Genomic DNA, 27472 nt, shown 5'->3' with positions numbered 1-27472 from the left:
ATGGTGAACACACCGACATTCCCGCAAAGCATGCTGGTCGTCAGCCGCCGCCCCGCCCACGCCACAATATATATATATATATATATATATATATATATTTCTACAAGACTACGACCAGAAGCATACCACCAAGAAAAAACACTTCATGAAAGTTCTGTAGTGACCCCAGCGGAGTCTGGACCTGAACCCAATAGAGCACTGATTCCCAATCAGAATGGTTTGTCATTTTTAAAAAGTAGTTCTCCAGAAATTAATAAGTGTCTCTGGAGAGACCTTAAAATGGCTGTGCACCCATGCTGCCCATTCAACTTGGATGAGCTTGAACTATTCTGCTAAGAAGAAGGGAAGGAACTTCCAGGACACTGTACCAAGCTTCTACGCTACAGCATCCAAAAACAGACAGGTTGCATTCACATGCTGTCACTGCTTCCAAAGGTACTCCAAAGGTACTCAATTAAAAAACACTCCAATCACTAGTCTTTACTTTGTCACTGTGGAGCATTTAGTGTAAAATGGGTAACTCAGGTGTTTTGGGGGCTAAGAAAGCACTAAAATGTGCAGGACAGTGGTCCTAACAACCTGTACTCATTTACAAAGGCTTTCCACTAGATTTTAAAGCGTGGGTGTAGAAATTTGTCTCCATTCATCTATTAAATGGAGACCAAAAAAAGTGAAGTCCACTAACATTGGGTGAGGTGATCTGGTACACAGCCTGTGTTCGTGTCATCCTAAAGGTGTTGAATGTGGCTGAGGACTGTTTAGACAAACCATATGTTTAGCAAGCTTTAATTATACGTTAATTTCATCATACACATTGTTATGCTGGACCAAATTAAACACTTTAGTTTTGGTGAATGGAAACTGTAATGCTACAGCAAACAAAGACATTACAGACAATTGTGTGCTTTGAGGTTTGTGGCAAAGGTTTGGGGTAGGCCTACATATGGTCAAAAGCATTAGATGTCCCAAATCTTTGGGCTAATGATGTACATGTTACAATGGTTTACATGTTACATTGTGTTGTATTAAACAACAGGTTTAATACAACACAACCCATGCATCAGTTCTCCCTAAGCACAAAACACGTGATTTCATGAATTAGTTCTAGCCTATCTGGCTACATAAGATGTGACCTGGTTTATCTCCTGTTGGAAAATGGTGAAAAAGAACATATCAGTCAGGAAACCATCTTCATTAAAATTGCATGATTTGGTGAATACTGTGCTACTGCAGGGCACATACACACACTACAGGCATTTTAGGAACACCAATTAGCTTAATCTGCAGTCTTTGGACTGTGGGAGGAAACCCACCAAGCACGGGAAGAACATGCAAACTCCAGAGACGGGAATCAAGCCTGGCCAGAAATCGAACCCAGACCCTGGAGGTGCAAGGCAACAGTGCTAACCACTACACCACTGTGCTGCCCCAAAAGCCCGACAGTGAAATATAAAGAATCAGCAGCTAAAAAATTCAATATGAGGGCTGTACCGAAAGTAGAGCTTAAAAATTAATAGATCCGAAATGCAAGAGCCAGCACTTGATCTGATTTCTCAGGTCATTTATGACTACATTGCAATTGTACTGAGAAGAGACCTAATAGCTGCCTACCTGCTCAGATGGCAGATAAGCTATGCACAGCCTGTGCCCAGGACGAATTTACAACAAGGTTCAGCTAATTTGACATTCTTATGCAATGCGTCAAACAGTTTGCATAAAGACAGACGACTCATTGCCCAATATGGTTTACAGACAGAGACCAAGGCTTTGCTCCAGAATGCGAAAGGATGTTTTTCAACTGCTGTCACTGTTATGGTTCACACTACAGCACATTTGATACGCATGCAACCAGCTGCAGCCTCATTATGGCCAAAAAGGCCATTGTTCTAGCTACAATTGATACTGGTGACCCATCTGCGGCTGCTACCCTACAAACTGGACTTGCGTTGGCAAACAGTGGGAGAGAAAACCATAGACCTTGATTTTATTGATTTGCCCCCTGGAAGTAACTCCAGCCTACATTGGTACATTTATAAGAGGTTGGATACATTCTTGTGAGTGCATGTTGATAGATTGCCTCTTTGGGTGCATAAACTACTCAAACCTGTCTCTGATCTTCTTTTAAAAATATGGTTCTGAGTGAGAACTGGATTTGTTGCTAAGCAGTTTGTGCAACTTGCCAAGAAACAGGCTTTTGTGCTAGACATTTCTTTTGGCTGGCCAAATGATTTAGCAAATGCACAAGAAAACTGTCAAAATGTGTGAGGGAACAGCACAAACATAAATTCAGTCACCTTACTAGTTAAGTACTTATTTTTCATCCAGATAAGTACTTAAAGGTATATTTTTTTCATTGTATTTTGCTTAACTCGCTGCTGAGTTTCAGCAATAATTTGTTGATAAAAATCCAAATTCTTCAACACAATTAAAAAAGCTTTAGTCCTAAACATTGTTTTAAATAACATAAATGAACACTATCCAAGTGTGTTACTCCAGCAGTAACAGTACTGCTTTCAGTTTTAAAAATCTATATTTTTTGGGCAGTAGAGAGTCCTGTGTCAAATTAGGCTGAGGGATCCCTCTTTCTGAATACATCTTGGATCCTGAATCACTGAAATTAAAATATTCCAAAAATATTAATAACTGACATATACTGAAGTGTACAATAACTACAGGAAACAATAATGGATGCTGACAATTTTGGTGCATTTCAAACTGTGTAATGCTTTACTGAATAGTATGTCAGTCTATCAACGATCTCACTGCTACATACTCATATTTAAAATGATATGTGTATTGTTTTCAGTAATTCTTTTTAAACAAAGACTATATTTGTATTCACACTAATATCGAAATATAGATATGAAAATTCAGATGGTATATGAAATGGAAAATTTCTTTTAGTCCAAAAACTTGAATTCAAAGTTCCAAACAGTCCATTTGTTGACTTTCTGCCATTATGTATGCGTGTGTGTGTGTGTGTGTGTGTGTGTGTGTGTGTGTGTGTGTGTGTGTGTGTGTGTGTGTGTCTGTGTACATGTGTGTAAGACAGGGAATAGTTGGAGCCTTTACTGTAAATTTCAACAAAGGACAGTTACTGTACAAGTGATTGTGAATCGGCTGAAAATTCTTACTTCGTTTCTACCATGGTTATATTGCACCTCCTTGCATATCTGTCACAAACCACACGGTGGAGTGAAATCAAATGGTGTTTAGTCTAGGTCATCATGGCCTAAGCAGATGTGCACAGCCATTTGGCTCAATCCCCAAAGATGCCTTGTCTTCTACATTGATTTCTTACATTCAGCTGATAGAAAAAATCAATTTAAATAATTTATGTTGACATAATAGTGGGGAACTACATCCCTGGAAATTTCTTCCATCTAAATAGTACATTTAAGTACATTCCGTCTGATCTGACTCTCAATTAAATGATCTGACTGCATTAGTTATCTGCAGTTACGGCTAGAAAAAGTATTAAGAAATATAACACAAATGAGACATAACATTTAAATTATTAACACTAAAACCACCTAGGTTTGGGGTTCCTCGGGGCAGATCTAGTCCCATAGGATGTGGCTCCACAAGGCTTTTGGGGGTTTGCTGTGGTATCTGGCACCAGGACAGCAGAGCCTTTGGGTACTGTGGGTTTCGGGGTAAAGCGTTTTGTCTGGCTCATCTGATTATCAAACTTTGCCTGCCAGACTGTGGTGCACTGGGCCTTTCTATCGTGGCCAGCATTGACTTTTTTGGTCATTTGTGCTACACTGTTTTTTCTGTGAAATCAACTAAACGGGCTGGTCTTTGTTCCCCACGGCCTGGGCTAGAGTTGCTTTGCATACTGAAGGTCATCTGGTGATGGTGTTAATGTTATGGCTGATTGGTCTATAATTATATGTAAGGAAGAATAGATAGGGAGTCTACATGAAAAGAGAAAGTAAGTATTTTGCCAAAATGTATTTAAGTGAAAGCTAAATATAAAATAATAAACAGGAAAATTAAAGTTTTAACTGATGAAATGAAATTTCAGTTTCATGTGAAAAGAAACATAACACTCAAGTAAAACATTTAGATGATTTTCATTTTGAAACAACTAAACCATTTTTGTTTGAAAACATCATTTGATTAATTGGTTTACATAGATATTTTAAAATTCAAAATCAAATTAAAATTTTATTTGTCAGTTTCATGTGAAATATACAAAGTCATACACAGTACGATATGCAGTGAAACGCTTAGACGACTGCTCGTCACCTTAAAAGACTATTAATAGGAAATAAATATGAAAAAGAAAAATAGAAAGTAGAAATAAGAATAAAATAGAAAAAAATAGAAAATAGAATAGAATTTAACTAAGAAGAACTAAAATATCTGTACAGTACAAAATATACAATATAAGAAAAATATAAGAAAATATAAGAAAATATACTTTTTGTGTGGGAATAAGGTTGAATATAAATAGAAATGCCCAGGGGGTGTGCAAATATGCCTGAAAGTGTCATAATTCACATATTTAAATTGACTATGTGCATCAGGGAAACAGAATGTCCAGGGGGTGTGCAAATATGCATGAAGGTGACATATTTAAAGTGACTTATGTTAGAGTAAGTAACTAACGTCCACGAATGTGCAGGTGTGCAGTGGCCACTAGTGTCAATGAATGTCCAGAATGTCCAGAGTGAGTGCACGAAACATATGTGTGGATGTGCAAAATTAATCTGTACTGGATGGTGTACTGATTAAGAGACCATATAATTTGATAATAAATCAATGAGAAGACAAATATATTAACATAAATTACCACTGGCTAGAATTTGACTTTGCTGACTAACATGTTAGCTTGTGAACTTAATTCAAGTCTAACCTGGCTTTAGGCAAATAATACAGAATACAGACAAATAAACAAAGCGTATAAAGTCAACACTGCAGTCTTAGTCTTGAGCCACCTCTGAGTTTTTCGTATGTTATTATACAAAACCACAGACGTATTTGTATTTTGTAATGTAGTGAGGACTAATGTTCATGCTTCATGAAAGGCTGTCTGGCTGTACCTGAGTAGTCTCAGTAAAATATATTTTTTTACTGAAAAAAGTAAAAAAAAAAAAAAAGCCCCACAGTGACCTATGAATCATTCAAGCATTAAAAACAATTTATATTAAGGCATTGACCAATCAGAAACAGTTGCAGATGAAGACAGATAATCATGCTGGTCAAATATTGGCACAGACGAGAGGGGAAATAAGGTTGCTGCTAAAGTTTTAAATTGTATCTTTAGGCATTTGAAGCTTGTCCCAGTCCACATTTGTTTCAATTTCTTTAATTTAACCTACATAATTTCATTTAGTTTTATATGAAGAAATGAATGGTGGCTCAAGACTTTTGCAGAGTCCTGTATTACACATGCTTGAGAAAATCACTACAACAGATACATTCTTTATGGGTTTTTCTTTTTATTATATATACTATTTTACTATACTATATATATACAGTATATATATATACATATATATATATATATATATATATATATATATATATATATATAGTGGCTAGAGAGTGAATTTTGTTTCAGAATCAGAATCCACATACTAACCACTGTAATCCTGTAGGAACTATGCATTTTTTATGATTTTGGCCAGTTTTTACTTCACAGGGGTCTGGCAATCAATGCACATGTCTGATACTGGCATTGTAGTCTGTTTTAGCTTATTTTGTGTTTGCAGACAAATAAGTCAAGGTTAAGAGTTACTGACAAGCCTGCAGGGGGAAAAACAGTTTCTTAGGCTTGTCATTTTGATCTCCTGTTGGGTCTTTCTGATGAGATTGGGAAGTAGGCCATGTTGAAGGTGGGAATTTGGGAACACCAATTAACATAATCATGCATATGCATATGCATAATCATGCATATCTTTGGACTGTGGGAGAAAACCTACCTGTGGGAGGAGAACATGCCAACTCCAAGCACACAGACCTGAGGCGAGAATCGAACCCGGAACCTAAAGGTGACAGACGACTGTGCTAACCGCTTAGTGCTTACCACTGTACCGCCCTTATACTGTAAGTATTCTATTGGAACGAAAAATATCAAATAAAGTGTAAATATTACAAAATCATACATGAAGAAAATTACACACCAAATACAGTACTGACTCCTTCACGTGGTATATAGTAGCATTCCCAATGTAATAAAATGAAAGAACAGTACTGATGAGCTTTAGTGACAGTCACCTGATATACAGTACATTGTCTCTACGGATTACTGAGTGAACAGTTTGAATCTGTTCAGTTTGTCACACTAGGGGGAGTGTTTAATGTCCACACTCTGGCCAAGTGCACATCCCATCGCCTCTCTCTCTCTCTCTTTCTCTCTCTCTCACACACACACCACTTTTCAAACACTATTCTAACCGCACACAGCACCTGACAGCACCTATACGCCTGTTTCCCTGCTAATGATCCGCTTTGTTCGTAAATTCGATTTGGAAAAGAGGTTATTTACTGTAACCTGTCCAGTGCGCGCCTTTGCGGATTATACGAACAAGAAAGGGAACTCGCTGAAGACAACGAACGGAAGACAAGCATTCAGAATGAGGACATCACTTTTCATCCTGATCGTAATGATGTGTCAGTGTGATTGTTTGCGCTTTGTGTGTCCGGAGGTGTGTCGGTGCTCCATCAAGACCATCAGCTGCAACAGCGCGACTGAAGCCGCGGCACAGAAACGGCAGCAAGTCAGCAGACTGTAAGTGAAATCCGCGACAGGAATATCGTGGAGACCTAAAGTATGCAGGGTGTCTCCTCAGTGAGCAAAACTGTCATCTCAGAGACGTGAGAGAGCTCAGAGATCCTTTCAAAATGAAGAATGCTGTAATCTAGATGTTGGAGGTGCCATTACCTTAAACGTCCAGTCTTTTATACAGCACTGACCTTACAGTTATGACAAGTCATGATTTGGTTAATAAATTGAGATAAAATACTTTGAAACAAAATTTTGTTGCATGCAACTCTAAATTAATAAATCAGTAAATCTTTAACTGTAATCTGTAAACAAAAACCGTGACAAAATCAGTGCAAAGTCAGTGTGGAGTATGGACATATACCTACTTATTCAAGGGGTTTGTCTTTATTTATTATATTTTCTACATTCCAAACCAAACCACTTTAAACAGAAAGGCATCAAAAAAGAATAACCAAATGATTTATTGTTTTAGACTCTTTAAAGCAGTCACCTTCTGCCTTCATGACGCCTGTGTGCGCTCTTGGTATTCTCTCAACCATCTATGATAAACACTTATCTGTCAGTAGTGTGCAAAGCTGTCAGCAGTGGCTATGCTGACAAATCTAAAATATGAAGCAAATTTTATCGCTTTTTTTTGTTAAGCACATATGTTTTTGTTTCATATACGTTTTTATATTATGTAGAAAATTCTACAAAATAAATAAACAGCCTTAAATGAATAGGTTGCTTCAAACTTCAATCTTCAGAGACTCAACTTGACCCATGTCATTATTTTGACTTTACGAAACAATTATCTCATGTTAATTCTTCTCAGGCTTCCCAGTGCATTTATAAAGGCATTAAATAAATTGCAATTATCTAATATAGAAAATATACTAATATACTGTATATCTGACTTTTAAACTTATTGATAATATTTATATATATGCTTTGCATGGCAAAAAAAATCTTGATTTTTTTTTCAAATTTTTGGTCAAAGATTACAGTAAAGAAATAATTGGATTACTTATCCAAACTTACTATCATTATGATTATGATTATTATTGTTATTATTTACTTATTGCATTATCATTTATTAACTTTTGGAAGAGAATTGTTTCTTTCAAAATAATAATAAAAAAACTCCAAAATTAAGTTAATTAGGGCTATTTCTAATTCAAATGGGTTTAGATGCCTAAAAATTGCATAATCTAGCATAATCTTATATTCGTTGTAGTTATATTATAATATAGATAGATAGATAGATAGATAGATTATATCACAATTTTTCCACTTGTCATTATCACATGTTAATACCATAAAATCATCAGTAATTAAGAAAAAAATATATGTTTGACCTGAATGTGATACAGCGTGTCAGATTTATGATAAACAGTACTGGAATTCTACATTCCTACTTCTAATTGGGTCAGAATGCTAGTTGCAACTTCTCCTATAAAAACACATACTGTACTTTAACATAAATAAATATTATGATACATTATCCACATGTTCACTTCTACCATAGAATAACCAATAAAATGAATGTTTTATTGCCCCAAAATTGCCCAAAATACATTTTTATTCCTATATGCTATTTTTTGTCATACCTTTTCTATGACCCATCCTCTCCTACTTCAAGAGGTTAATATCCTCTTCAAAATATTAACATGCAAATGTACATGTTTGCTTGTTAGATGGTGAAAGAAAATGTAAAGACATTTTAAATTATTTTTTATAGAATAAATATGCCTTAAAGAGTGAGGGAGAAATAGAATACATATGTGTGTAGTAAAAAGATAGGAGGAACACAGTGAAACCTCGTGGGAATTGAACAGTCCTTCATGTTTGAGCTAGTGGTGTAAGAACATAATACTCCCATCAACACTTTTTTAAATAAGCTGTGTATCACTGGAGTATATCTTAGCTATTTTGACAAGGCTTCTTTAGCGTGGGTTTCTTGCACAATACGCCTGTTGCAATGGCCGAAGTATCAGAAAACTATGGTGTTATACAAGATGGACCTCATATTTTAGGCTGGAAAACTGGCATTTCTTTTAATCAGTGGTTAAAAGAAAGCATAATATGCTTAACTCTTCCATCTACCATACTGCCCTTACAGTGGTTTGATTTTTTTTTTACCCTTTTAAAGTGAAAGGCAAAATTTTAGGTCTTGTTAGCTCTGAAATTCTATTTCCATCCACTGTCTGCTTTTAGAAAATGTGTGTTTTTTATGTTTTACTTGCTTTTTGTAAAGGACCAGTAAGGGAGTTGTGGACATGTGTTAAAAAAAAAAAGTACCTGGAGGAGAGAGGTCAAGTTGTTTTGCCAAAACTGAATATATCTCTGGCTGTCCTAAGGATTTAGCTTGTTAGGGATGTAAGAAAGGTAGTGCCTGGTGAGAGTGAGGAATGTTTGTGATTCGTGTCCTTGATGACTTTAAATCATCTCCTCTCTCTGAAACGCCAAAGCCTTGATCCTTGATAAGAGTCAGTCAAGGACATCAGACAAATCAATGTCATATGGGTACAACATGCAAAGTTTTTAATAGAGGAATTTATCAAACATCTCTGACTCATTTTGTCATGTTGCCTTTTCACACCCTTGTGATTCTCTCCCTAGTGGCAGTCCTACTGCATACAGTATATAATGTCATTGGTCACAAAGCTCATGCAAAATTAGCAGTTAATATAGAATCTGAAGACAGCTCTGTCACAATAAAAGACATGAATTAATTTTATGACAACCTGTGGAGTGGCACAGTGGCACAGTGAGCTTGGTGAATGCAAAGAAGCATTGTCACTTTTGAGTACACACATTTGTCTTGTGTGAATGTTCATATAGCACAGTAAATATGCATGGCATGATGGGGTAAAATTAGGGAGCAGTCTCCGGGTCTGAAAAATGAATCCAACGTGGAAGTACCAAAGTGTACAGTTCCTCGAATGTAAATCCAAAAGTAAGTCAATCCCTGTATGACTCATGTTATAATGTCACAACTGTAAAGGGTAAATTTTTATTTAACTCATCAGTTAAAATTTCATTAAGCGATAAAATAATAATCATAATCATGGGCTTGGCCGATTGGAGTGACAATGGCATTGCGGGTGTCAAACCGCTAAATGTCTTCTATGCTTCATTGTAGCTAGTCATCTTACTGCAGTCGGTGAACCTAATTTTTTAACTGTGTAGACGTGGATGATGGAGTTCAATCAAATGCAAAGTAACGTTAGCATATAAAGTATTGTTAGCCACCCTAGCATTTTAGCTATGCTAAAGCTAAGCCAGCAGGCTTGTGGTAGCTGTGGTAAATAGGCATGTTCCAACAAACAACCAGACTCCATACATTCTGCCTATTTGCTCATTTATGGATTAACTGGGATTTAGGAGGAGTTAGCTCTTGCCAAGAGATTACCCTGATGGCCAGAGCTGTGACGCCACAGAGGGTTTTCCAGTTCTTTATATACAGTTAATGGTTCAAATGTAAGTGTAACATAAAATAATCATTTCCTATGGCCCAAAGCAAAAGTAACACAAAGGTAGTTTCTAACAACCTTACAAAGACTACTAGACTACTCATAGAGTTTGAGCTGTTTTGTGTTCCTGCCTTACAGCTCCATGGTCCCTGGTTTGATTATGATTTCACGACATATGTTATGGTTCGCATCTTTTCATCCAGGCTGCCCAGTTTCCTTCAACTATCCACATGCTGGTAGGTGGTTTGGCTACTTCAAATTGCCCAGAGTGGGTGAGTGTATATAGTGTGCTGTGTTGGACTAACATGGTTAGACACAATTAGCAAAAATGAATACATGATTTACTCTCACCTGGTGATGGGGTCTATCTTATTTCAGCTTCTCCCTTCTCCAGTGGAACCTTGGAGTAACTCGGCCTGGGAGCATTTTTGCAAGACGTAATCACAACTGAGCCAATAGTTCTTACATATACATTTAGGCATTTGGCATTCTCTCGCACACTACGCGATTATGGGTAATCATCTCCCATGCTTGGTGTCAGTGTGTGTGCGTCACTCATATAGTCAACATGTGTACTGTTGTACATGCGTGTATGTTCTGAAAGAAGTTTATGTATGTAAAGAAGTTTCCCGATGTTTCCCGATGAGAGCAGTGTTTCCATTGTGTGTGTGTGTGTGTGAGTGTGTGTGAAAGTTGTCTTACAAAGTAGCCCCCTCTTTCCTCCTCACGCCTTCACACATACACATGCACAAACACAAACACACATACACACACTGCTCTATCTGTCCATCCACCTCCACGCCTGCAATTTAATCCTAGCTAAAGAGAAGAATCAGTCAGGATATTGTGATCTGCTTTAATAGCTCTATGATGTTACTTAAAATCTGGGATTTATTTGCAAGAGCATGGCGTAGATGACCTGTTACTGTTACCTCTTACCTGGTGATGTCATATACAATCAACAACTGCATGTAACCATTAATCACATGTTCTTTTCCTTTCACAGTGCTAATCTGACAGTAACTCCATTTTTACAAGCCTTCACAAACATCTTTTTGGCACTATGCACCCTGTCACAAAACATTTGTCCTTATTTCTTTCATTTTATCTGAATAATTTCATTTAACTTAATATGAAGAAATGAGGCGAGGGTGGCTGATCGTCTGCCTCTATTCTAATATGGGAAGCAGGTGAGCTCATGTGACATTTAGGTGGTGGGCAGTGTTGGTTCAGTATTTTAAGGCTCTAAGTCACTGATCGGAAGGTTTGCAGTTCGAGCCTCGGCTACGCCAAGTTGCCGTAGGGGCCTTAACCCTGTCTGCTAAAGGGGGGCAGCCTACTAAAAAAAGGCGACATGCAAAAAATAAAGAATTTTATCATTATAAAAAACGACCTTAAACACTCAAGTGCTGTGGAGATTCTTTAAGGTAGTTTGATTGTAAATTTTTTTGTAAACATACACATAAAGGGTTTAATCTTTACTTGCTGTTTACTGTAAATGCATTGTCTGACCATGTTTTTTTTTTTCGCGTTTGAAAAATTTTGCAATGTTGTTTGGGCTATGTGTGTCTAAGTTGGCAGATATACAAATCTCTGACACAGTCAAGTCTATCTCAGATTGCAAAGAAACATCCACAGGACTATCAGTGCTAGTGAGACTGAAGACCTTGAATTAGAATTAGCTCTTATCATTTTGGCTAATCCTTTGCTGACTCAGACTTCCTTAAGGTTAGTTTATATAATACTGTTTGACAGGAACTTGGTAAAATTCTTTAGTTTCTCGACAATGCTGTTCAAGCACTTTCATACATGTGAGAAAATAAATTGTTGGTACTGTAGCATCCTAGTTGTTGTAGCTACAGTGTAGAATAGTTTAGTCAGGCTACAAATAAAAAAAGGTGTCATTTAAGGCTTTAATCATTAAACAGCTAATAGTACATACGATGTTCAAGTAACTTTATAGAATAGACAAAAAATACACATGACTGGTAAGGAACCTCAACAAAATGCGCTCCATATTCACGTAAAACACAGTCCCTGTTACATAATTGCACTTTTTTACTGTATAACTTAAGGTTATACTGTATACAGTACAGTCTTGTATGCACTTTAAAGTGTTATTTGATTGAAAAAGAAAGTTAATGTCAGCTTTTAGAATATTATTTGAAGAAAAGTTGTATCTAATGTATCTAATATTTATTGTATCCTATTTTTCTTTTTATTTAAATGTGCTTAAATATTGGAAGTAAAAGTAAAAAAAAATGAGTAGTTAGAATTTTGATTATGAACTTTAATTGTTGCTTGCTTATAGTAAAGCATAATATATTTAATTTCAAATTAAATTTTATTAGTATAGCACTTTGAACAATTGTCATGGTCGCAAAGCAGCTTCACACAATTTTTTTTTTATATTAAACTTAAAGAATTATTTAAAAATTATTTTTTTATATTAAACTTAAAGAATTATTTAAGTTTAATATATCCCACACCTTCATAAACATAATCAGACTTTCCTATGACTTTCCACGCACATGTCTCTAGCTAGTACTTGCTAATGTTAAATAATATTAATGTTGTGCCGACACTAAATTAATATTAATATAACTTATCTAAATTAATATTAATATAACTTACCTAAATTAATATTAATATAACTTACCTAAATTAATATTAATATAACTTACCTAAATTAATATTAATATAACTTACCTTTTTCAGGTTGGACGGGGAGGTTTTCAATGCCAGTATTTCAGTGACTTTAGTGGTAGGCATAAAAAGCACTTCAGCACTTCAGTTTACATGCAGCATTTTTATTTTTGTACAGCTGCCTAGTGACAATATTCTTTGTTAAAAGTGCTATATAAAATATACCTAGTTACAAACAACAGTGATTGGGCCCAAGTACTTGTTCAATCGCCACTCCGGCGCACCAGAAATGGGCATTAAAGGGGAAAATACCAAAAGGACAAAAGTAATAGTAGAGGCCATTACATGCAGCTCAATGAGACTTAAAACATGAGACTTAAAACATGTTTAACATGTATACGCGCATGTTTGTATGAGCTATGCAACAAGATTTTCCAGAAGCCGCTGTAATGGGCATGTGCAACTTCAAGGGCCCAGCCACTGTGGCATCCTATTGACTGCAGATTCCAACCTATGTGCTGATTTTTTTAGCATGTTAAGACCACAAAACAGCCTCAGTTAGTCAGGAGAAAAAAAATAATTAAAAAAATTAAGAATAATCCTTAGGGATCAAGTGGGTCCTTAGCACTACTAGTGCTTGGGTCCTAATAAAATGTAATTGAATTGAATTAAATCATTAAGTACACAGATTGCAGGCTTGCTGCAAAAGAAAAGTGTGTCAAAATAAACTTAGTCATGTCAGCATCATCAGTATCTTGTTGTAGTAAAGCTTAAAGGGACTATTGGTCACTTGATTGTACAACTGATGCTCTAAGATCAGTATAGAACATAGCAGTTGTTAGTTTTTTTGACTCTGTTCTTTAATTGTAAAGTTTCACATATGCAGATGTACCTGAAAAAAAAAACATTTTAAATAAAATGGTCATGTTTTGCATTTGATTAGAAACATTTTAAGCTGATAACTTCCTCAGTTCATAAACATCACTGGTCACTGGATATGTTTACTGGTGTTGCTTTGCCAGACCTGCCAAAATCAATATTTGATTGCATTTGCATCACTTTAAATATTTTATTAGCAAACAGTAATTACCAATTGATGTCATTTTTTCTCAGGGTTCTGAACTATATCCACTTAAGAACAATTCCCAGTTTCAGCTTTGATGGACTGAAAGGTGTCAAAAGAATGTGAGTATCTTTTACTTATACTGTACCACAGTGGTCATCTGAAAAACATTTCTATTTCCACCCTTTTGGGGAGTTTGCATTCAAAGTTAAATCTACCTGCCCCTGTAAGTAAATATGTCTGATATGTCTGCTCTTGTGTTTACAGAATGTCAGCCACTTTAAAATATTCTGTCACTTTTCATCATCGGGGATGGTTTACACACCTGCTTACGTAGATTTTCTGGGTCACCATATGATATTGTCAGATGTTTTTGAGTAAATGTGTCCATGATAGGGTTGCGCACATAGGGTGGGGGGGCAGCAAAGAAAACCAAAAAGTAGATTTGAAATTACTGGAACAGGATTAAGAATCCTTTAACACATTATCAAAACCTGGATGGATAGTGCTGAAGAAATGTGGTCAGAAAAAAATATGATCTGAGATCATTTAAAGACTTGGTAAGGTTGCAAAAAAAAAATAAACAGTGAAAACAATAACTATGATTATTACTGAAAGTAAGAGCATTTTTATACACAATGTGATGAGAATGCCCAGGATTAGGACTAAAAATCTGTGTGTGTCTTTTGTAGAGTGATGGATTCAATTTATGGAATTTACGCTCAACAAAAATATAAACGCAACACCTTTGTTTCTGCTCCGATTTTTCATGAGATGGACTTAAAGATCTAAAATTCATTCCAGATACACAATATTACCATTTCTCTCAAACATTGTTCACAAATCAGTCTAAATGTGTGATAGTGAGCACTTCTGCTTTGCTGAGATAATCCATCCCACCTCACAGGTGTGCCACATCAAGATGCTGATCTGACATCATGAGTAGTGCACAGGTGTACCTTATACTGCCTACAATAAAAGGCCACCCTGGAATGTGCAGTTTGAATTTAAGATCTTTAAGTCCATCTCATGAAAAAATCGGAGCAGAAACAAAGGTGTTGCGTTTATATTTTTGTTGAGTGTATATAGTTTATAAATTATATGATAAATAAATTATTGAGGGAAAAAAAGTGAAATTCAATGTTCTATTGTATTAAACATTGTAAAAAAAAAATTCAACTAATGACAAACCAGGATAATAAGAATAGTTTGATATTTCATGTAATGAAATTGCCATAAAATGGCCAATATTTAGGATGACGCAATTTATTCTTTAAAACGTGCTGGATCCGGATGGGGACAGAGTCAAAAAGAGTCCGTAGTCTGTAGTTTTCTGGTATCTCTACGTCAATCCATCCTGCTGGATTGTTTCCTGAAGATTGTGCAAAGAAGAGAATCCAACTCCAAACCTAAACTAAGAGTTCAGGATGGTCACTTCACCGCACACATAAAAGCTAGGGCAGGGTTTGGACAGTGTGGGGCTGTGGAAGATGATGAGGATCTAGAACAGGGTCAGCAGAGAAATATTTCTAGCTGTTAGTAAAATCCAATAAATATCCCATGTAACATCTGTTTGTTTGTTTGTTTGTTTATTATGTGCTTTGTGATTTTAGAGAAATTGCTCAAAGTGTGACATTGGAAACCATAGAGACCCAGGCCTTCAACAACCTCCTCAACCTCTCAGAGATGTACGAGTACCTAAATACCTGTGATAATGTATTTTCACATTAGCAGAAATAATAATTTTTTATTTATATTGTCTATTTTTTATTTCCTTAATTTCCATTCCATTTAATTAAACATGTAAAATCAATATGTTTAACATAGGATGTTTAAGACAGTAGTGCTTAAAGATTGTCTTAGGATGTACCAAAAGTTTCATTGTTTGATGGGTACAGTCTGTTCTTCATCCTTTTTTTATGAAATTCCTTGCTGGACTGTCATCTATGGTTGATTCATTCACAGATCAATTCAAAACACACGAAGCCTGGTCCATATCCACCAGCGGGCCTTCAACCGTTTACCCAAGCTGAGATATCTGTGAGCACTTTGGGTTTTTTTTATATATCCGACATCTGCAGTTTATCTGCTGTAACCTGTCCTGAGTAATGGCCATCATAATGAGTAGATGAGAAGACACAGGCAAAAAATTTGAAAAAATATTAAACGGATGATTGCATCTATCTCAGGGCATCATGAACACTCACAAGTCACTTTATTAGGTACAACTGATCAGCCAATCACATGGATTTGGACACATGATCAAATGCAAGTACTATATGTATGGTCCTGTATGTATATCTGCTTCAAACTAAGTTCAAACTAAGCATCAGAATGGGGAAGACATGTGATTAAGGTAACTTTAACAGTGGCATGGTTGCTTTCATTTGCATTAGAAAAGACAATTAGAAACTACTTTTTTTACCCAAATACCAGATAGGTCTGTAGTCGTCGCTTAATGATTGCCAGTGACTTGGTTGTATGGAGAGAAAACAGTCTTCATGCATGTCTTCCTCGATCCCTGAGAGATTGTTGGACCAGTTGAGCAATGCTGGAGAATCGGAGGAAACATGTGATAAGTGTTTTGAGGTAAGTGGATGCTGGGCTATTTTTAGTTTTATAGGCAAACATCAATGTTTTAAATTTGATGCAGAGAGCTACAGGAAGACATTGGAGAGAGCAGTGAAGTGGGGTGCCACGGAAAAATAAAAAAAGGTAAAAAATGAGTAGTGCAGCCACATTCTGGATCATCTGCAGAGGACGAATGGTGCATAGAGGCAGACCTGCCAGGAGTGAGTTGCAGTAGTCCATTCTTAGAATAACATGGAACTGAACAAGCACCTGAATGAAGAGAAATGGAAAAATTTTTTTAATGTTATAAAGAAGAAATCGACAAGAGCCAGTAAGGTTAGCAATTTAGGGGGAAAAGAACAGTTGGTTGTACACAGGTCCCCAATGTTCCAGGCAGTGGGTGAAGGAGTGATCTGAGTGTTGTCCAGGGAGATCATAAGATCTTATTACCAGGAGAATTAATTACCAGGAATGAACAGCAGCTTGTTTTTACTGACATTAAGTTTCACTTGGTGAGCAGCCATCTAGGATAAGTTGTCTGCCAGGGATGCTGCGATCCGAGTGGAAATCTGAGTGTCTGAAAGAATGAGTTAAGTGTCATCCATTGAGTGTTGAATCTATGCTGTTAAGAATTCGACATTTCCGAAGGCAAAATGGTCCAACCCAGGATTAATAATTAATAAAGTAGCCAGTGAGTGTATTTACACCCTCAATTTCACATAAAGTGTATTTACCATCACCAAAACATCAACTGCATGTTTTTGGGAGTCGGGAGGAAACTAGAGGAAACCTGCAGCGTAACCTGAGAATTAACTGTCAGTGGGAATATTGCTTCCTGTTCTATTTACTGTTATTAAAATAGATTATAAAAAATACACACAACACAATTTACAATGTTTTATTTAGACACTACCATGATGGTTAATCAACAGCTTTATTGTTAATTCTTTAACAATTATGGTGATAGCTAGTCACACAAAAACAATTTGGTTTGATTGGAACTATCAAATTGTTTAAAAGATAACAATTAATTCTGACTAACTAAAAAAAAAAACAAGCTTCAGTTATAGCAGGCCATGCCTCTCAAGGGACATCTCTATTTATAATTTAGATTACGCTATTGGCCTTCTACTGCTGTATTTTTACTGTGTCACTACATACTGTATAAATATTTCTTTGAAACACTTGTTTATGTTTCTAAGCTACTCTTTAGAAGTGAGTTGAAGCACTGGCACTGCCAGGCTGCCACAGCTACGTTTGGCCAAAGTGAGCAACATCAACACTGCTTACAGTGCCTTTAAAATATAAAGAGGTCCGAAACCATCATTATGAAGGCCAGTGAGGACTGTGTTGAGGTTAAGTTGGTTAGCTATGGTTTGATAGCAATGCTGATCGCTTTTTACTTCTACAGGAGCATCTCCAACACTGGGATAGTTGTGTTTCCTGACTTGACATCCATTGGATCTCTTGAAGCTGATTTCATACTGTGAGTTTTACAGCTGTCATGAGAATTTAAAAGATAAACAGTAGAGAGTAATGGAAATTATTAGTGGGCTCTATATTATAGGTATACCTCAACTATGAGAGACAAAATAAGAAGAAAAAAATCCAGAAAATCACATTGTAGGATTTTTAAAGAATTTATTTGCAAATTATGGAAAATAAGTATTTGGTCAATAACAAAATTTCATCTCAATACGTTGTTATATACTCTTTGTTGGCAATGACAGAGGTCAGCTGTTTTCTGTAAGTCTTCACAAGGTTTTCACACACTGTTGCTGGTATTTTGGCCCATTCCTCCATGCAGATCTCCTCTAGAGCAGTAATGTGTTGGGGCTGTCGCTGGGCAACATTGTCATGCTGAAAGACCCAGCCACGTTTCATCTTCAATGCCCTTGCTAATGGACGGAGATTTTCACTCAAAATCTCACAATACATGGCCCCATTTATTCTTTCCTTTACACGGATCAGTCGTCCTGGTCCCTGGCAGAAAAACAGCCCCAAAGTATGATGTTTCCACCCCCATGCTTCACAGTAGAGATGGTGTTCTTTGATGCAACTCAGCATTCTTTCTCCTCCAAACACAAAGTTCTACAGTATTTTGGTTTCATCTGACCATATGACATTCTCCTAATCCTTTTCTGGATCATCCAAATGCTCTCTAGTAAACTTCAGACGGGCCTGGACATGTATTGGCTTAAGCAGGAGGACACGTCTGGCACTGCAGGATTTGAGTCCCTGGCGGCGCAGTGTGTTACTGATGGTAGCTTTTGTCCCAGCTCTCTGCAGGTCATTCACTAGGTCCCCTGTGTGATTTTGGGATTTTTGCTCACAGTTCTTGTGATCTTTTTGACCCCACGGGGTGAGATCTTGTGTGGAGCTCCAGATTAAGTGAGATTATCAGTGGTCTTGTATGTCTTCCATTTTCTAATAATTGCTTCCACAGTTGATTTCTTCACACCAAGCTGCTTACCTATTGTAGATTCAGTCTTTTTATTAACAATAAAACAATTTTGTTTCTGGTGTCCTTTGACAGCTTTTTGGTCTTGGCCATAGTGGAGTTTGGAGTGTGACTGTTTGAGGTTGTGGACAGGTGTCTTTTATATATCTACATATCTACACACACACACACACACACATATATATATATATATATATATATATATATATATATATATATATATATATATATATAATAACAGTTTGGGAAGTTTAGTCTAATAACAGTAATATGGTTTAAAGTGGAAGAGAAAGGGAGAAAGGGAATAAAAAGGAGAGCCCAGGTCAATCCTTCTTTGTATTGTATGGTAAAGGGATGATTAAATACACATAGTGAAACAGATTTAAATGAGATCGCTGTTTCAATTGTTTTTTTTTTGTTTTTGTTTTTTTCATTTTAGCGATATCTGTGACAATCTCCACTTGCAATCAATCCCACCAAATGCCTTCACTGGAATGACAACTGAAGACACAACAATGTAAGTTATCTTATGTTCTCCGTCATTCAATCAACAAATTAGTCAGTGTCCCTAGATGGTCACTTTGTAGTTGCTTATTTGTTCCCTGACTATTAAAGCCTTGAAGGACACTTCATTGTATATTTTGTATTTCACTTTTAAATAAATGTTAGCAGTTACACCGGAGGTTCAATGTTTCCTAGATGGTGGAATATACTGTATGTATATATTTAAAAATAACATAATATGCTGGTAAAATCCAAAAGCATTACAACTCAAGTTTGACAGCAAAATGAGAAAACTCCAGTTTTGCAGGTTCGAAAATATTTTTTTTATTTTCAAATGAGGCAAGAAGGTACTGCAAGCTGATGCCAAAATAGATGGACAAATGCCAAAATTTTAGTTTTACTAATATCAATGTGAATTTTTTATAATTTTGCAAAAAGTTATAACTCCCCCTGGTTTGGACATGATGGATAAATCAGCCTGTGGTTGTGTTAGTAGTAATTTATATAAGAAGTGTAGTATAAAAAATTTGCGAATTAGAACAATAATAATAATAAAAAAAAAAGGTTTTAAGTTTTGTTTCACACGAAACATTTTAGTTACAAAGATTGTTGAAGATCATGAGAAACATTGAAAACAATACAAGAAGTACAGTTTACAGTATCACCATTAGTTTCACTGCAGCAGTTGAAGACTATAATAAGTGCATTATTATAGTACAGGCATACACCATTTATGGTCCATATTCGCATCATCCAGTTGCATATACTGTATGTCCATAGTCCCATACGATTTTTACCAATTTCAGAAATCCCAATAAAGAAATTGTTTTAAATGTTATGTCTCTACTTAATTTCCTTTCAAAAATATGTCCTGTGTGTCATGGCTTTCAAATGCCGCAAAACCAATGAGGCAAAAGAAAAGTAAAGGCAATGGCAATAATAGTGTACACATTCTGTTTCTTGGACAGAAAGACAGAAATTGGCTTTTATTGCATTTTGCTATATAACATATATTCTCTTTACTCTTTCCAAGGAATCTATATAACAATGGCTTCAAGGAAATACACAAATATGCCTTCAATGGAACAAAAATAGATAAACTGTAAGTACTGACACATTTTGACCTTTACATTCACTTTTCTTGTTACCCTTAGTAAATCAGCATGAACACTTAAAAGCATTTCCTGTTTGTTTTAAAGAACCTTAAAGAACAACCGAAAGCTGCAAATAATCCACAAGGATGCTTTTATGGGAGCTCATGGCCCAGCTGTATTGTAAGTCATATTCTTGGTTCTGTCTTCACCAGATAAATAATTATTTCTCCTGTTTTAGTATTTATTTTTCACTAGATATGAATAAAAAGTATGTAATGACTATATGATATATTGTTTAATTATGCTGTGCCCTTTCTTTTGCATGCTGTAAATGATTCAACAATTTTTTTTTAGAGATGTGTCCTCCACTGCCCTCGAAACGTTGCCACCTCAAGGCCTACAGTCTGTGCTGATGCTGGTGGCTCGTTCAGCATTTTTGCTAAAAAGATTGCCTCCTCTAAACAGTTTGGAGAGCCTGAGAGAGGCTCATCTCACCTACCCGAGCCATTGTTGTGCTCTCCTCAGCTGGGACACTAACAGGTCTTCGCTGTTTTTCTGTACTTATGCTTGGGTCTCCTGACCTATATATTAGAACCTCCATTTCAGTGATTACACTGTTAACTACAGTATCAGTGTTTAGTGATTGTTGTTTCAGATTTATTGTATCAGTTTATTAATGATTGTTACACAGTTAAAAAATCATGGTCTTTAAGTCTCTGACTAATAAATAAATCACACAGCACCATGAGCTAATTAGTTCTTTATCAAGTCCTTATTCAGGTCTGTCAGAAGTGCAGAAGACCCTCTATAGAATATAGTTATAGTTAAAGGTTTAATGGTGAATAGTTTACCTTTAATATACCTCACCTGATAAAATATTACTAAAGCATCTAGTTTGATGTATCTTGACAGAACAAGAGATTTATTTAGCAAACATTGTTATGTGTCTCCTTCAATAGGGAATCGTCATCTTCAGCACAGAGAAATGGATCTTCATACTGTGAACACCAAAGTGCATTAGATAAGTAAGGATTAACATTTACAACTAAATTAGTTTTACATTTAGACAGGATCTAATAAATTCACATTTGCCTCCACAAATCTAGTGTTGTCTATAAATCCCTGTATTTTATCACTAGTTTTGTGTACATCAAGAGCTTTTACTATACTACTGAGAAGTGCACACCAAATTTCATAATACTTACAGTATATAATGACAATAAACATACAGTACTCTTATACTGTAATTTGATACTGTACTACTTATATTTTACAGCATGTCTAATAACAGTAAAGCTATATATGTCTAATTTTTTATTGAATATTTATATATGCTCAATATGTTTACCAGTGTTAACACACTATGCCATGCTGATATGTTATTACGGTATGATACAAGATTACAAGAAGCAAATAAAAGAAAAACCAATATAGGTTGTTGACAAGCTGTTTTTCCTGACAATATGATCACATCTGTATTCACAGATGTTTTTCTCTTGTTGTCTTGTTAAAAAAATATACATATTAGAATTGTTTGGTTGTATCATGCTCATCAGCCTTAGTACATCTTGGTTTCTCAACTGGTTGTCATACTTTCCCTATAATTCATTACATGTCCAGAGTTAAATTCTCCGAACTATTCTTCTACCTATTCTTAACTATTTTATACATTATGTAATACTGAGCATTTTCTCTTTTTATGACATAATATTTAGGGATTCCAAAAAAGAGGCTTCTTATTCTGACCTGCTGGATCAGCTATCCGAGGCCAGCTTTGGCAACGTGGACTTTGAATACCCAGACTTCTGTCAAATCAAGCCAGCCCTCCAGTGCAGCCCAGAGGCAGATGCTTTTAACCCCTGTGAAGATATTGCTGGGTTTGGGTTTCTCCGCGTGGCTATCTGGTTCATCAACATCCTGGCTATTGCTGGCAACCTGACTGTACTTCTTGTGTTATTTGCCAGCCGCTGCAAACTCACTGTGCCACGCTTCCTCATGTGTCATCTGGCCTTCGCTGACTTCTGCATCGGCGTATACCTCCTCATGATCGCAATTGTAGATCTAAGGACACGCGGATACTATAGCCAGCATGCGATCGAATGGCAGACAGGAGTGGGATGCAACATCGCAGGCTTTCTTTCTGTGTTTGGGGGAGAGCTGTCCATCTACACACTGTCTACGATTACAATAGAACGTTGGTACACCATCACTCATGCTATGCAGCTAGAGCGCCGTCTAACTTTGCCCCAGGCTGCTGCAATAATGGCTGCTGGCTGGTTGCTCTGCCTGGGCATGGCACTACTTCCACTAGTTGGCATAAGTAGTTACAGCAAAGTCAGCATGTGTCTGCCCATGGACATTGAAACACCTTTGGCTCAGGCTTATGTCATTCTTTTACTGCTTTTCAACGTGGGGGCTTTTTTGGTGATTTGTGGTTGTTATGTGCGGATCTACGTGGTTGTCCACCACCCTGAAGTGCCTGGTCGTGCTGCTGATGCCAAAATCGCCAAGCGCATGGCAGTGCTCATCTTCACCGACTTTCTTTGCATGGCACCAATCTCTTTCTTTGCAATCTCAGCTGCCTTTAAGGTGCCCCTAATCACAGTCACCAACTCCAAGATCCTGCTAGTGCTCTTCTATCCTATCAACTCCTGTGCCAACCCTTTCCTCTATGCCATCTTCACCAAGGCCTTCAGGAAAGACACCTGCATTCTGCTAAGCTCCATGGGGTGCTGTGAGAGCAAAGCAAACATGTACCGCATGAAGACCTACTGCTCAGAAAACACAGCAAAAATTACAAGTTCTTCAGTCAGCAAGCCCCCTCACACTGCCATGTGGTTGTCCAGCTATCCTCACCAAAAGTGCCAGCTGCAGATAGAGGGGCTACAGAAAGACTGCTGTAGAGAACATAACACATTCTGACTGCTTGTCTGAGAGCTTTCGTCTTTTTCCGTCATTGTGCAATGTTGCATGGTGTATTGTGTTAGCTGTGTCTTTTCAAAGTATTTTAAAATTTGATTCTCACTCAGAGAGGAGAAGAACTCTTTCAGAGGGTTTGAAGGGGCAGAATTTGTGCCAGTGATTTTAAATGGCATAAAGAGATTTTTTCTGAAACTTAATCATTTAGTCCACAAGAAACAGCTTTCTGATTCTGAGTTTTTCATATTTTTGACAGGAGGAAACAATAGTGTCTTATAGACACGGACATCCTGATCTGTGGTCGTAGTTGGGGCGTCAAACAAATGAGGAAATTGATTTATCCTCGCATTACAATTTGTCCTTTCCATTTTTTTTCTTCAATTTTTACCTTTATCCTCGCCTAGTTCTAGTGCCTGATGTGGGAACATCACAGCTGGTGATGGAAGATTCATGTTAAATATGTTTTATACATTTGTTGTTGTTATTTTTGTCCAATAAATTAGGTTTTGTATCATTTTCATGGTTTTGACCATTTCAAGGATCTCATCTTATCTCTGACAGTACATAGCCTACGTCGGTCGTCAAAGAGGTCAGAGGGTAATGACTGTGCGTTCTGCCGTTAACCTTGCTTTATGAACATAATATAACACATCAGACAGCTTTACTATTTAAGTGAGTACTGTTTAATGGTTTAATAGTTTTCTAGGAGAAATGGCGACATACTACGGATGATAAACGAACTCCAGATTTTGGGCAGGACAGTAAGTCATACTAATAAAAAAATTTACGTTGTCTGAGCAGCTACCAAAACGCAGACCAAGCTGATCCATCTGGTAAGTTAAGTTATTTCTCACTTTTTTTAAGTTGACTTTTATGTTACTTTTTTTATTTAAAATACATTCTACCAGGTCTACCAGCTTGAACATCCCATCATCGTTTCCTGGCAGCTGTTACAGTAGCTGGTCAGACTAAGATTTTGTTGCTATTAGTAAGTAAACTTTTTTCACTTTCATTTCACATTAATTTACTTATTTGCAGAACAAAGGTAAATCAGTTGAATCAAATTTACAGCTTAAGATTTAACTGATCTAACTGATCTTAAGAATAACTGATCTTTTGTTGTCCTAAATATTTTGTCTTAAAGTAATGTTATGTTAGTTGTTTTGCTTATTCAGGTTGACATACTTGCTCGAAAGTTGCTGACTCGTCCCTGGATTTTCCAACAACCTTTATAATTAACAGTGTGCTCCTGCCAAGACATATTGTCTATTTGATTAAACTTTAAAGAAAGGCCTGTAATTTCCATCATAGGTATACCTCAACTATGAGAGACAAAATAAGAAAAAAAATCCAGAAAATTACATTGTAGAATTTTTTATGAATTAATTGGTAAATTCCTTAGTAAAATAAGTATTTGGCTCTCACAAAGCTGTAACTTCTTCTTTAAGAGGCTCCTCTGTCCCCCACTCGTTACATGTATTAATGGCATCTGATTGTATAAAAGACACCTGTCCACAACCTCAAACAGTCACAGTCCAAACTCCACTTTTGCCAAGACCAAAGAGCTGTCAAAGGACACCAGAAACAAAATTGTAGACCTGCACCTGCACTGCACAAGCAGCTTGGTGTGAAGAAACTGTGGGAGCAATTATTAGAAAATGGAAGACATACAAGACCACTGATAATCTCCCTCAATCTGGGGCTCCACGCAAGGAGAAAGAATGCTGAGTTGCATCCAAAGAACACCATCCCTACTGTGAAACATGAGGGTGGAAACATCATACTTTGGGGCTGTTTTTCTGCAAAGGGACCAGGACGACTGACTCGTGTAAAGGAAAGAATGAATGGGGCCATGTATCGTGAGATTTTCAGTGAAAAACTTCCTTCCATCAGCAAGGGCATTGAAGATGAAACGTGGCTGGATCTTTTAGCATGACAATGATCTCAAACACACCGTCGGGTCAACGAAGAAGTGGCTTTGTAAGAAGCATTTCAAGGTCCTGGAGTGGCCTAGCCAGTCTTCAGATCTCAACCCCATAGAAAATCTTTGGAGGGAGTTAAAGGTCTGTGTTGCCCAGCGACAGCCCAAAGAAATCACTGCTCTAGAGGAGATCTGCATGGAGGAATGGGCCAAAATACACACACAAACAGTGTGTGAAAACCTTGTGAAGACTTACATAAAAAATCTTTGACCTCTGTCATTGACAACAAAGTGTATACAACAAAGTATTGAGATGAAATAATGTGATTTTTCTCTTATTTTGTCTCTCATAGTTGAGGTATAACTATGCCCCACCGTATTGGGTTAGATCAGACAAATAAATAAAAAAATCTTATGTTTGTTGACTGTTTTGCCTGATAGTCTATTCATATTTTTAGGTATTTTATATTTGTTGTTTTGTACTGAAATCAATGTCAGAGTGACCTGGTCATTATTCTGATATATGCCACAATGTACAGTAGAGTCATAGAACTGTTTTATCATATCATATAGGACAGACACCAGGATGCATACAGGCTATTTCACTTTTGACGTCATTATGTATTTTTTTCCTGTAATTTGTTCAGTATCTATAATCAAACCCATGTGGAAATTAAACAATTAACAGAGAATAGGCTTTACTAGGTCACAAAAGCAAGATCTAAGAAAACAAAAGAGAGCAGAGCCATGGTAAACACAAAGTTTGTTTTATAAACTGAATGTTGGCTGACTCTCAGTTACTCCCGAGTGGTGATGATACGGGCAGCATGGATATCAATGACATATTAATGTAGTTTGTTATGCAGCATAGAGTCTTGACCACTGGTCCACTAAAATTGTTAGTTTGAAATATTGTTATACTGTATATGGAAATATTTCTCAAAAACCTAACATGTTTCGATTATATTGTGAACATTATTACTGGTAAAAAGAAAAAAAAAATAATAATAAACTTGATGAATCTAAGACCCTGAAGAGTTTATTAGCTTGAAAGATATTTAATTCACAGAATAAAAGCTATTCTGCTTTGAGGATTGATCACAAGTCCTTAAGGATTAAGATCTAGGGTGTTTCCTGGCCATGGACCCAAATTGAACTAATTAGTTATCACTTTTGCCAAAACAATGCCTTTTGCTCCATCATGCTGGAAAAGGTATTGTTTTTCAACCAAACTGTTCTTGGGTGGTTGGGAGAAGTTGCCGTCTAAGTATGTTTTTGTACCATTCTTTATTCATGGCTGTGTTCTTAGAAAATAAGCCACCTTATATAATACCTTACTGCTGACATGACACAGGACTGATAGTAACACAGAAGTCTTAAAAAAGGAGGGTCACTTAATGTAATTGTCAATAACAGCCATTGCAACTTATGAAATGCTGGTAATTATACTTAAGAATACCATAATAACATCTGTCAAAAAGATCTAAAAAATGCTAAAGCAGGAGACTTTGTGAAAATTAATATTTGTGTTTCTCAAAACTTTTGGCCACCGCTTTGGATCTTGTATAGATGACAGGAGTGTCAAAACACTCTGTGTAGCTCATCCCAAAATCTGTTAATGGATTAAAGGGGTCATACGGGCCTACATGCACTTTTTTAAGCTGTTTGGACTGAACTGTGTGTTAGGAGAGTTCGTACACAACCACTCTACCATGATAAAGAGCCGCCCAGCGGTTTTCTTTTCATTTATTACAATAACATGCCCCTTCTGAAATCAGGCCAATCGCAAATGCCTGTCACTGTGACGCCACACCACAAGAGGCCGCTCCTACCAGTTGATTGACACTGGTGTTTTAGCAAAGACCCGCCCAGAGTGAGAAGAAGCTGTCGGCTATTGTTTTTCGCCGCTGGAGCAAAATGTCGCCTAAGCGAGTGTGGTGTACAGTTGTTGGGTGTAATAGCGAACACAGCAGTCGTCATTCACTACCAACATCTGAGCCGCTGAGGACACAGTGGCTGAATTTAGTTTTTGAAGCTAACGTCCCCGCCGATGTACCTAAATGCGTTCATGTTTGCACTAATCATTTTTCACCAGACTG

At 36.7% G+C, this 27472-nt stretch overlaps 1 protein-coding gene across 1 annotated transcript; it reads left to right on the top strand.

Annotated features, from left to right (window-relative positions):
- The first annotated feature begins 6399 nt into the window (after positions 1–6399).
- lhcgr (luteinizing hormone/choriogonadotropin receptor) lies at positions 6400–24795 on the top strand. Its single transcript, XM_053502179.1, has 11 exons — positions 6400–6742; positions 13954–14025; positions 15517–15591; positions 15869–15943; positions 17886–17960; positions 19375–19452; positions 20473–20541; positions 20639–20713; positions 20888–21073; positions 21493–21558; positions 22249–24795. The coding sequence occupies exons 1-11, from the start codon at positions 6453–6455 to the stop codon at positions 23453–23455; spliced, it is 2268 nt and encodes a 755-aa protein (XP_053358154.1). The 5' UTR covers positions 6400–6452; the 3' UTR covers positions 23456–24795.
- Positions 24796–27472: the final 2677 nt, after the last annotated feature.

The sequence above is a fragment of the Clarias gariepinus genome, chromosome 8, assembly GCF_024256425.1.
Source record: "Clarias gariepinus isolate MV-2021 ecotype Netherlands chromosome 8, CGAR_prim_01v2, whole genome shotgun sequence".
Taxonomy (NCBI): Eukaryota; Metazoa; Chordata; class Actinopteri; order Siluriformes; family Clariidae; genus Clarias; species Clarias gariepinus.
Note: the sequence above shows the minus strand (reverse complement) of the source record. Positions and strands in the feature narration are given on the sequence as shown.

Bases quoted from the DNA above. Each gene is read 5' to 3' on its own strand.
- lhcgr (XM_053502179.1), top strand. From the start codon at position 6,453: ATGATCCGCTTTGTTCGTAAATTCGATTTGGAAAAGAGGTTATTTACT. The intron at 17,961-19,374 runs GTGAGTTTTACA...TTTTCATTTTAG, and splicing joins CTTGAAGCTGATTTCATACT to CGATATCTGTGACAATCTCC. The intron at 21,559-22,248 runs GTAAGGATTAAC...CATAATATTTAG, and splicing joins CACCAAAGTGCATTAGATAA to GGATTCCAAAAAAGAGGCTT.